The sequence below is a fragment of the Fistularia commersonii genome, chromosome 26, assembly GCF_037954325.1.
Source record: "Fistularia commersonii isolate RoL2024-O1a breed Wild chromosome 26, RoL_Fcom_v1.0, whole genome shotgun sequence".
In the NCBI taxonomy this organism is placed as follows: Eukaryota; Metazoa; Chordata; class Actinopteri; order Syngnathiformes; family Fistulariidae; genus Fistularia; species Fistularia commersonii.
In genome coordinates, this window is record NC_141309.1 from 3,710,967 (window position 1) to 3,723,993 (window position 13,027).

At 42.8% G+C, this 13,027-nt stretch overlaps 1 protein-coding gene across 1 annotated transcript in view; it reads right to left on the minus strand.

Annotated features, from left to right (window-relative positions):
- Positions 1-13,027, minus strand: part of grid2 (glutamate receptor, ionotropic, delta 2) — a 498,322-nt gene that overhangs the window by 87,208 nt on the left and 398,087 nt on the right. The window contains exon 12 of the mRNA XM_086174064.1: positions 2,586-2,724. Coding sequence (XP_086030190.1) covers positions 2,586-2,724 — 139 coding nt within the window. The remainder of the gene's footprint in view (positions 1-2,585; positions 2,725-13,027) is intronic.

The following is a 13,027-nucleotide window of genomic DNA, read 5'->3' on the forward strand; positions in this document are numbered from 1 at the left end:
GCGCATCCCACCACTTCATCTGTGGAGGCAGGAGGCCGTGCGGATGCTGTTTAGGCGGTAATTATGCGGCTAATGACCGAACCGAGCGTCAACGCATTTAAGACAATGCGTAAAAATGTACCGAAATCCTGCGTTTTCTCAACGGGAGCAGGAATGAGCAGCGAACTGAGAAGCGTTTCGCGACGACGGCAATTTTAAAAAGGGGAAGAAGACGCATGCGCTTTCTGCACGTCTTTCAAGGCACGGGAGGAAAAGAACCCGCTTTGAACGAGCATCTCCGGAAATAAAATAAAAAAAACCTGGCCGATGTCGATGAGAAAGACGCGAGGGAGACTAAAGCGTAGCCCGAGAACGAGGTCTGCCAAACGGAGAGGAAACAAGAGAGAGAAACTGACGGAAACAAATTAAGAGACAGATAGTGATCAGATCTAGAGAAATAAATGCTGTTTATTCCTGAGCCAAGCACAATTAACTGAGCTACCGGCGGGCACAGCGGATGCTTCAGCATGCTGATTAGTCCAATGAGGGATGTGTGTTTCCGTGCGCCGCCAGACAAGAAGCAGGCAAAATCGCTAGACGTGGGCACGGGTCTGCGCAGGACCGAGAGCTTGCAGGGAAGTGTGTGTGTGTGTGTGTGTGTGTGACCAGCTGTACGGATTGTGCTCTTCAGTGTAGGATAAACGCTGTTATATAGGAACAAGTACATTCACAATGGTGAATTGAGCATTTTAAGTGCTTTTAGAAGATAAACAGATGCATGTACGCTTCTGTTTCGATCTGAATAGTGTGAATTCTGTTTTTTTTTTCTAGCTTGGGAGATTCCTCGGTCAACCCGACAATCTAAATAACTTTTTTTGAATGCTCACGCTTCGCAAAGCCAGTCAAATAATGCAAAGCTCTTATCTGATACACTCACGATCCACTAATAGGATCCAGCAAGAAATGTTTTTTTTTAGTCTTGACTGATGAAGAGGAATTATAAACAAATGAAGGCGGCCTAGAATATGATTCATTTTCATTCAAAAATACCTTGATTGGGGTGCTTTCTAACTTTCAATTTACAATTGACCAATGATAAAATCAAACACCATCAAAAGCAGGATGAACTTAATATTCTGCCTCTTGAATGTGAAGGGGCTTGACTGGATTTTAATGACTTTTAAAGTTTTTTTTTTTCATTTTTAAGGAGTATAAAACAGAGATAGATAGAAATCATCTCTGTGATAAGAAAAATAATGAATATTCATTTATTCTACCTTTCCTACAGAGGTGGTTAGACGACTCCAATGAACCTTTTGCATGTTTTTAGACCTTCTTCTCCTCCTTTCTGCTTTTCCCTTCAAGGGTTGCCACATATATCAACTTTCTCCATCTAACCCTATTCTCTGTATCCTCCTCTTTCACACCAACTACCTTCATATCCTCTCTCACTGCGTCCATAAATCTTCTCCTTGGTCTTCCTGAAGACCTCCTGCCTGGCAGCATCCGTCGACCAATATATTCACTATCCCTCCTCTGTACATGACCCAGCCATCTCAGTCTGGCTTCTCTGACCTTCTCTCCAAAACATCTAAAATGTGCTGTTTCTCTGATAGACTCATTCCTGATCCTATCCATCCTGGTCACTCCCAGAGAACCTCAGCATCTTCATCTCTGCCACCGCTAGTTCTGCCTCCTGTCTTTTCATCATTGGAACTGGTTCTAGTCCATACAGCATCACTGGTCTCACCACTGTCTTGTCGACCTTTCCTTTTATTCTGGCCGATAGTCTTCTATCACATAGTACCCCTGACACTTTTCCCCACCTCTTCCAACCTGCTTGGACCCGTCTCTTCACCTCTTTTCCACACTCTCTGTTGCTCTGGACTGTTGACTTTAAGTACCTGAAATCCTCCAACTTCTTGATCTCCACTCCCTGTAGCCTCATCGTTCCACCCGAGTTCCTTTCATTCATACACATATACTCTGTCTTGCTATGACTAACTTTCATTCCTCTCCTTTCCACCACATACCTCCACCCCTCTAGATTTTCCTCAACCTGTTGTCTGTAAACATCGTGGTCCATGGTGATTCATGTCCAACCTCATCTGTCAGCCTGTCCATCACTACGTCAAACAAGAAGGGGCTCAGAGCTGATCCCTGATGGAGTCCCACTTCCACCTTGAACTTCTCTGTTACCCCTACAGCACACCGCACCACTGTCTCACAGCTAGCATACATGTCCTGCACCCGCCTAACATACTTCTCTGTCATTCAAGATTTCTTCATACAGAACCAGAACTCCTCTCTTGGCACCCTGTCATATGCTTTTTCTAGGTCTACAAAAACACAATGCAGCTCCCTCTGCTCTTCTCTAGACCGTGGGGGGAAAACAAAGAACCTGCAGGAAACCTACGGGGACAACATGGGGACCCCAAAACAAAAAACAGGGACCTTCTTGCTATGAGGCAGAAGTGCTAACCGCTACCCCACCACACTGCCCTGTCTTTGCTTTCAAGACGTCAACAGAACCGGCCTGCCTGACGTTAACAGACTGATTCTTTTGCAGGATTACACCAGATGAGAAACATCCACCGGATACTTACTGTATGGAGTTCTCTATCCGTGAGATCGTGAGGAAGGCTGCCAGGTTGGCGGTATACGAGGAGATGACGATTAGCGCAAACATCCACCAGACACCCATCATCATTCTTGTTGCCAGAGTGGTGTAGGGGACCTCTCCACCTTCGAGAAGAAAGGAACAGATGGAATAAACATCTGTCGGAAGTTTTGAAAATATGATAGTGATGCAAACGGGAAAACACAGCGACAGATAATGGTATTATAACAGCAAGGCGCGGCGAGGAGGGTTACGCTCAGATTAATGTATCAGTTTGGTTGCTTTGGATCTGATCTGATATCGTCTCTCTTGCATCTGCGCTCTATCAGGAACACGAACATAAAAAAAGTTTGGGATGCAATGATATCTGTTTTTTTTTTTTAAATATCGGACACGTTCCCTGTGTCGATGACCTAATTCTAAAAAAACAACACGTCGTTGTGGAACACCCATAACGACATCATAAATATCTGTACAGGAGTCGAACTAAAATATTCTATTACACCAATTAAGCTGGAGGAAGAGATTTAAACCTGAAATGTCTTAGGAGAAAGTGGAAACATTTACCAGATATTCCCATTAGGAGTAAATACCGGCTGGAGAACATTACGGGCCTGGCCGTCTTAATCGAATCCTTCTCTTGTTTTATAAACAGCATCGTGGCCCCTGCTCTCCGAAATGCACCGGTAAAAGCTGTGTCAGCTTCCAATGATCTTAAAAAGTCCAATCGTCGCACCCACAAAAAAAAAAAAAAAAAAAAAATGAAATTGTGCAATAAAAGATAAAAAATAAATAAATAAATAAAAAAAAATTGCCGAGGCGCATATTAAGCGCTGGCTTTATATTTAAGCTTATCTTTTACAGTCACGCAATAAAAGGAACACATCCATACAGGTCGGCATTCCTGGCATAAACACACACTGGAGTAAAACACGATTGAGTTCCAGCCGGCGTGCTCTTCATTACTGCCTTGAAGTTTATTAGAAATGAACCTCATTTATCCTTGTAGGACAGGAATCACTGATACGTCTGCTTGGACCAAACGCTCCCCTCCTCAGCCTGGCTGCTCCCAGCAGAGGCTCAGTAATACATTTGACACCCTCACAGTCCTGTGCTCCTCCTTTATCTCACTCCCCTTATCTTTCCCCCGGTGTATTCTTTTCATTTTCATCTTTTTTTTTTTTTTCCTCTCTCCTACGTTTTGTTTAATTCAAATTTGTTATCGCTTCCCCGTTCTCCCTCTGGGTTATTATTGAATCTTTCCCAAGTAATGCATTTGTTGTTGACATCGGGTTTTACCAGGAGACTGCGGGAGCTATGATATTTAGAATATATCACTATAAATAATCCGGTAAACCAAGCCTTTCATATCTCTCGCTTTTGAACTCGAACCTGGATTCTTTTATGGATTGAATTTATCTTCTTATTTGGGAAACCGGTGCACTCATGCAATTGACTCATTCATTTGGGAATCTCAAAGATAGGACAGCTCTCTTTAGTAATAAGTCGGCGCGGGTTATGCCGCCGATGTTCCGCCGTTCATTTAAAAGTGGATTCCGTGCCGTAGAGACCCAACGGTGCTCAACGGTATTCAGAATAAAGTGGCATAAAAAAAAAAATTCACCTTAGCAATGACCTTTTATCATAACGCAGCTGCTAGTTTGCTTTGGCTGACAAGCCAGAACTGATAGCATCTCCACAGATATCAGCTGCATTACGACTGGCCAGCGGGTCCCGGATGCGAATCTCACCTCAGACATAAAATCTGGTTTGAAAACATGGATTTCATGTGTTCATTGAGCAACCGAATAAAATATGGAGTCGTATTAAATCGATTTTCACCAACAGTTTCAACAGCCGCTGCTTTCTCGGGCTGCCAGTTATATAATGTTGAGCCACCTTGCCTTTCAAAGCGCGACACTCGATAGCCTTCACCGTTTCACACACACCGATGGCAGCGAAGCTGGCGTGCAAGGTGCTAGCCGGGCCAACACAACAAAGTCAAAGTCAGGTTTACTGTCAATTTCTCCACATTTTGTAGACACAAAGACGAATCGGGAAAACTTTTCTCACAGTCCTATGGGGATGTGAAATTAAAACAATAACAGAGTGCAACCATAAAGTATAAAGTGCACGCTGCTACGATCTACAACCTCCCGGAAACAAAGCAGAAAAGGAACACGCTAACAGCACAGCACAGCACTGACACGCTTCATTTAATTATACTTACAGCCAAGATTGTCTATATTTATGATAAAGGAACGAAACACAGTAGGTTTGGGTGGCCTTACGCTTGATCTTTGGAAAAAACTTCACTCTAAAAAATTATTTTGAGATACTGTGGTTCATGTCGGAAAGTACCGCTGGACAACCAATTAAGTTGAACAGACATAAATAATAAACTATTTTGATAGCAAATAACTGAAGTAGGCTGAAGTTCTGCATCTCAAAATTCTGAGGTTTGAACCTGCAACGAAAGTATGATAAAATAAATGTTTTTGTTTGTCCAGGGGGACAATTTATGATTTAAAAGAAAATGAATGATATATTTCCAAGATAACTTCATCCGTGCGAGAGCCGACATAATCACCAGTGCCTTTTACGTTCAGCAAAGTCCACAAAGGGGAAGCAACAGTTACAGTGTCGATGAATATGAATATAAATATAAATATTTATATTATATAATAATTCTATGTCAAATATTATAAAAACAATAAGATTATTGCAAAAGGCATCCACAAATAAATAGAAAGCAAACAGAATAACAACATCAAGGATAAGAATGGACAACAGAAAGGGGAAAAAAAAAAAAAAAACATTAAGGGTGAAAATAGACAACCAACATGACAACAACAGGGATAGGAACATAAACAGTGATAAAAGAAATTACAAAAATAAATAAAAATAAGCAGGCATCTGTCGTCGAATAGGATCGGCGAGTTAACGGTCGTCTTTTGACGTACACATACAGAACATCACTTCCGGCGGAGGTTCCTGACCACAGGATGTATTAAAACCCACAGTCACTTTCCTTCGAGAAAGAGAAACATCGAGCTATTTGGTCGTCATGTGGTCCGTTGGTTCATGCCCTGCACCAGAGGTTGGTAGATGTGCATCAAGTAGAGGACGCCGGTATTGTCTGGTGAAATATGTGTTGGGTTTGTTTGTTTTGTCAGCTAAAAGGTAAAGTGTATTTTAGTTTTATCAACTGGGGCGGAGGGTGTTAGAGCGAGCGTCCTTGGTACTGGACATTTCCGGTTCCTCCGAGCCAGGCGGAGTGTTATTGAGCAAGACACTGAACCCCCAACTGCTCAGTATCTGCCTTCTGGTTACCGGTGGGCCTAGCGGGTCCAACCTGGCCCATGGGATAAATCTACAATTTCAAAAAATACAGAAAAATCAACTTTTTGGAAATAAAAATGCAGTTCCTCTATTGTTTGCTAGGGGCACACTGTTTCAGTCAGTGTTAGCAACATGGCACAACACTATGTGACTCAGAACTTACAGCAGATGGCATTAATGCAGCTTCTGGGTCTTTAACTGGTATTTTTACTTCTTGCTAGAAATCTACCTGCTTTTCCATCGTGTCCGACAGCCTCAGCAAGATGTCGTTGTCAAAAAAGAGAAAAATGGACATGGAGTCTAATGTTTTCATAGAAAAATGGACTACTTCTTATTTGTTCGTTGAGGTTAATAAGAAACTTATATGCTCGGCGTAGATGCAACAAGTTTGGGTGCCACTGAGACTCGCCGTGGCGAAAAATACAACAAAATACAGGAGAACTGAGAAGACAGAAGTAACTTACTTGTCTTAAGGAATCTCTGGTTGTGCGTCATGCATTTTTGAAACAACAGTTCACATAAACTATAAATATAAAAATTTTTTGTAATTTACCGGCCCTCCTTTACACTAAAATGAAGGAAAAATTTGGACTTAGTAAGTAATTACGCTGTGATTTTGCGTGTCCGGCCCTCTCGACATCAAATTAGGCCGTTTGTGGCCCAAAGACCAAAATGAGTCGACACCCCTGAGTTATAGGATCGCGTGAGTCGCACGAAACTATGTCTCATACTGAGTTTTCCTTTTGCCGATACGTGTAGCAAAGATGTCAGATTGGGTGATGGAGAGGTTCGTCAACAAACAGCCGTCAGACGGCCACGCGGCTCACAAACAAAGTCCTCGATGTAAGATTGTCATCGTTCTAAGCTCAGTTTCATATTGGTTTTCCAAATTCAATAAAATTCTACCCTTGATTTCTTTGCTATAAAAGAATAAGATGAAAAAAGGGCAGCAATGCGGTGTTTTTATTTTGGTTTTGTTAATCAGGCCCGGGGAAAGAAGCTGTCCCTCGCTCTTTGAGGTCTTTGAGAAGTGAAAATGAGGAAAACATGTTTTGTCAGGGTCTCTGTTTATCTTCCAGCGTATTCTATGAGACGGTGGAAGTATCCGGAAGACGGCGTCAGTCTTCACCTCCCTACTGTACTATGTGATCTGGGTGATGGTGTTCCACGCACACAAACTCTGCGACAGCATCCTAGGATACAAAAACCCCAGGATAATGGAATTGTTTGTTTGTTTACCCAGACCAGACAAAGCCTGCGCATTGCCACTCCAACATGTAAAGTTATACAGCGCTTTAGTATTCCCCTACGGAGCCGTGACGTGTAAACAAAAAACCCCAACTCATTTTAATGGGCTGTGATGCCGCTCCATCTCTCCCCCTCTACACGAAAAAATATTCACCGCCGGCTCAGAGGAGAAACAATCTTTGCTGCCATTCCATCTTTGTGCATTTTTACACAGACGGGGAAACATAACAGCGGCATAATATTCTTGGTTTGACAGCGCTGTGTGAAAACGGGATATGTGATGCAGCGGCAGAAGGTACTGCGGCGGATGATCTGTGACACGCATAAAGGCGTCGTTGCGCTTTCTCGGCCAGCCCGGGCGTCGCACGTCCGCGTTAAGTTAATCAATGACCCGGATAACCCGGGGTTTGAATTTGCCGATCCGCCTTGCTTCCCGCTCCTTGATAGCCCCTGCACGATTATGCTTCTTCCCCTTCCTCTTTTGGGGCATCATTATCCTTGGCCTCATCTGTGTTGACCCAGGTTGTTGTTGTCGCACCTTCCGCCGCCGATCGGACCGCTGACTCGGGTGAATCGTTCAGGATGGTGTCTTTGTGAACCGGATGTGAGGCTACTTAGTCATAATTGTACGGCACGAAGAGCGATGCACCGGGGACACTCCTGGTTTGAGGACACTTTCTGGGATGCTGCCGCCGGCCCGGACTCCTTTTTGGAACTGAAATAATTGTGTTGTAAATCAAGCGGGGGATGACGGGGCAGGTTAAAGATAAACATGAATTATCAGCCGGTTCTGTACCAAAAGCCCGCCCAGAGAAGTTCTCTGGGAAGGCTGCCTTTCTAGGGCAAATTTTCCGGAGGGCTTTGTGTATGTCGGATGACGAAAAGCGAAGTGTGTGTGTGTGTGTGTGTGTGCGAGTTTCCTCTTTGTGAAGGTAGCCATGGGATCCATTCAGCAGCTCAGATAGACAAACATTAGTGCCTCATAGTCTGTCGCAGATGCCTCCTGTGCCTGTTGCCAGCAAAACCAAACCGATGTTTTTCCACTGCCACTAATCTGTTGTTTTTTTTTTCTTTTTTAAATCCACTCAATTGGCTCATCAGAGTGCAAGAGATGGATCTCACAACAAGCGCCGTACTTGACTCTTCCACCTGGGCTTGTGCAGGTAGTTATGTACCTGGTCAACCACAATCAGTCATAATAATATCCTCTTGTGTGACTGCGGCCGTAAACAAATTTCAACATCTGTTATCCAAAACACGCTTGTATGATGCTGAAAAAAACATAAAACGATCCTTAAAACGACGTCCGCCAAAGGGGCGATACGTTGCCGAGTGAATCGTTGACGATCGGGGCAGATGTACGCTCATTGTTCTGACTGAAAAACAAACACAAAGCGACTCGATTTTTAAATTTTGGTTTTTGCACAGCGGCCCGGTGGTTAGCGCTTCCACCTCTCAGCGTGAAGATCCCCGGTTGGATTCCAACAGATGGCCTTTCTGTCCAAAAACATGCAAGAGAGACACTGAATTGCCCGGGACGCGCTATTGTGAGAGTGATTGCGATCGGCTGGAATCCCGCCTCGGAGCAAATGAATGAATATTTTTTGCACGTTTTATGTGAAGAGGCTTTTCTGCACTGAGTGTCAGCAGCTTTACCCTCTGAGCATCTCTTGCCATTCAAGTTTGAACTCTCCAGACAAACCCTAATTTGAGTTTCCGTTAATTTCAGCTTCGGTCTGCGTAATTCCTGTCTGATTGCTTTGACTAACAAGCCGGGCTGATAGACGTCCGCCTGTTTGTCTCCGCCATCGACTGCCGGGTCTACTTTCCGCTCGGTTCCTTGATTGAATGGGCAGATTCTTTTAGTCGGCGCTTGCGACTGATGCCCGCCGCCGCTCCTCGTGTCACGGCTCTCCTGATTTCATCGTTTCTTTTCTTTGATGAAGTTTAAAGACTGATTGCCGGCTACAGGTACATATTTACGCCCCTTACTTTGCGGATTATCTACATTTTACCATTACTTACCGCACAGCATACTTATCAATAATGCCACGTTTGCTATTAAAATAACAATTGAAATGTGCCTCCCGCCCAACGCATCCTTGAACCAAATATCTAATCCTCTGTTTTTCGTAGGCGCTTCCTGTATTTGATTAGTTCTCATCTTATATCTTCCAGCGTTCATGTTACCAAATTAACGCAGGGCCGAGTGTTTCTCCTCGCCGTTTCCATAGCGTTATGCCTTGGGGGAATTCGCAAAGGGAAGCAAAGCCTTAATTTTCAAGAGATAATTAGGAATATAAGGGACGACGAGAAATGGACTGGAACCGGGAGATTAATATACATCTGACTTAAACACAGTCTTGCGATGTGCATGTACCGTGTAATAAAACCTTTGAGAATGACACCGAGCCCGAGAGAGCTGAACTACGCCGGTAGTTCAATCATTCATACGAGGAAAAAAAAAGAAGAAACTTCAAGGAGCCCTGGCTACGACAGCGTCATCAATTCAGACAACTGGAGGCACAAACGAAGAGGAGAATGACGGCGGTGAAAAATATTATGGGGTAAAAGGTTTGAGGTATTAGCACAAATGTTATAAATACACATATAGCTCATGTAAATGGGCGGTTCGCTTGGCAGAGCCGCCGTCCCTCCGATCAGAAGGTTGACGGCGTCCGCACGAGAAAGCGTCCTCGGGAAAGACACCGAAACCCTAGTCGGCGCCCTACGACAGCCGTGAACGCTATCCAACGGTTGAATGCTGGCTGAATAAAAAAAAAACAAGCGCTTTGGAACGGCGGGGTGATGGAAATGCAATTTAGGTTGAGTCCATTTACCACTTTCCACGATGAACTGCGAGCGTTATCAAACCGTAGTAGTCATTTCGTCCGGTCCACGCTGCGAGAGGCTGTTACCTCCACAGCAGGTGCTTTCGTTGGTGTTTTTATGGCGCAGATGTGAGTATTATTGTGAAAACAATATAATAAAAGATAATATATCACTTTTGGTTTTTTTTCCATCCACAGTTTCAGTACATGATAACACTAATCCACCATCCATCTATTCCCTATATACCTATTTATCATTATTTACTGCTGCCAACCTGCAACTCCTGCAGGACAATAGCTTGAATTTCATGAGCGATGTATTGTGTTGTACATCAAGTGCTTTGGATAAGTTGTGCTTTGCAACCTATTGAGAATTAAATGGCCTCCACTTATACAGCGATTTCATCACATTTTAGTTTCAATGCACGCTCACACACCGATGGCGGCGGAGCTACCGCGCTAACCAGGCGCTAACAAGACCATCGGGAGCAGCTGAGGTTCTTGGGTGTCTTACCAAAGGACGCTCTGGCGCAGAGCCGGGGATTGAAACCGCCAACCCTCCGACTGGAAGGACCCATCGAGCTTCACTTGAGGAGAAGGAGCACGGCGGTATTTCACTTTAGTGCCAAAAGCATTGGGGTTCATTGGAAATCGGTGAACGTCTCTGGTCTTGTGCACAAAACGTAGGTGGTGATGTCTTCGCTGAAAGATGCCGGGGTAAACAAGAACGTGCGGTCGTCAGTAAAATTCAGCGATGTTTGAGAAACGGCGCTTCGGCCTTCACTTTTAGACCGGCGCTTTTAATAAAACACCAGCAAATGTAGACGTATGCACGTGTCTAAAGGATCTATCTCTTGCTTTACTTTCCATCGTGTCTGACAGCGAGGGTGGTCCTCAGTGTCCGTCCACAGCTCTGAAAAACACACTTCTATGGAAATCTTCATCATTTTTTCAAATCTACTTTTCCGCTGCTGGCCGCTGCAGAGTTTTTCTTCAAAGTTACAGCTTCCCACTCTGGTTATTCTTGGATGAAAGACCAACTGGAGCTGTTCATTAGGAGTTTCGAAATGACGGAGGGCGAGCAGGAACGTGTTCAGCTGATGTCAGCTCCCTCTTGGAATCACCGCAATCTTGCCACACACTGATGCAACACTTCTCTTTTTTTTTTTTTTTTTTTTGTTCTACAATTTAGAAAATGTAACTCTCCCACTCCCTTGGAAATATGTCTAGCGGTGCACCTAATCTGTTGAAACCTAAATCATTTGCAATAATCTACAGAATTTGCTCAGCCCACACCTTGAGGTAATCCGTGTTTTTTCACATGATATTAAAAAACAAAGTCAATCGGCAAAAATGCAAGATTAAAAACTAAGAAAATAAAAAAATAAATGAAATAAGAAAAATATAAATGTTTTTGCTCCTCCCCCAGAACCCTAAACTAAATATCACAACAACTATAATAATAATAATACTAGCAATAATAACGACAATAATAATAATAATAATTATCATTATTATTATTATTGTCATCATCATCATCATCATCATCATCATCATCACTATTAATTTTATCATTACTATTATTATCATTATTATCATTGTAAAATTGTAAGACCACAGCTACTGCCATCAATGATAATAATTACAACAAAACATATCAAAACTCCTCTGCAAAGTGACACAGAATGAGATGCGCAAAAATGAATAATTCTGTCTATTAAGCTCGGGAGAAGCACTTGATAACGTTTGGGAAAAGAAAAGCTAGGGAAAAGCACATTTTGAAAAAAACAAGCATATGCACATTTAATTTCTTTTCATTCATGCGTTTTGGTCATTGATTGCAGCGTTGCTGTTTATAATACGATATAATTACATAGCCACTTACATTCATTGAGAATATTAATAATTGATCTAAATTATAGTTAATTAAGTGCTTAAACTATCGTTCACTCGCTCTAAATGCAGGGTAACAGTGGCTGTTGATGACTCTGAAATACCTTGTGTGCAGCCGATACGAATCCATCATCTAGAATGATCCATCCAATCCGTTTCAACTGTTTACAAAAATCCCAATCTCATGCATGTGGGAACAGCGCTTTAGAAACGATGAACAGGGGAAAGCATTCGACTTGTCCCGAATACTAAATGCGATGCAAAAATTGTTCTCATCGTGCCATTTTGTTTTCTTTTAACGCTCAAACAAGACTGTCTTTCACTACTAATTAGTTTCACAGAATTAATGAATCACATGTTATCTTAAACCGCCTGATTATCGCTTTTTGTGTCAAGTGAAGTGAACAATAATGTGATATCTGAAGGAAAACTTTATTATTATAAAGTCATATCATCTTTAATTTTAAATTTCAAATGCATTTATTACAGAGTTACATGTTTTTATCGGCGCTGTTTGCTCAGGTATCGTGATATTATGGAAAATATTTTGCAAAAACAGCCATCACTAGCTTTCTTTCGACACCAAAGAAACTCATCTATTTGAAATGAATGTGAAATTAAAACAACATTGCCCGTTTTATGTTTTAATTTAGATATTCACGCCGAAGCTGTTACTGACAGGCACAGGCTAGAGGCAAAAATTACAAAAGTAAGTAACTGTAAGACAGGCCTGGAGGGGGCTTTCACACAAGCTAAGAGGAACCATGCATTACAAAGACCTGTGAGAGGCCCGTTATTTATTTCATAAGTAAAGAGTGCTATGGTGCATTCTTTCCACTGTGGTGCTGAGCTCATACATCAATTAATATATCGAGCGGGGGATGGAGGGTAACGTGAAGAATGATAGTCTCCATCGCTCCGTACACACCCTTCGAACGCGGCGTGCCAAAGGATATCGATGTACTTCATTTATTATCTTTACCACTTGTCCTGCACTTTGGCTAGTTGAGGGATTGCGGCCATCTTTTGGGGGACAAAAAGTTGAGGTTCACCCCGGACGGACCGCCAGTCGATCACAGGGCGACTTATAAACACATGTAGCCATTCAGCTTCT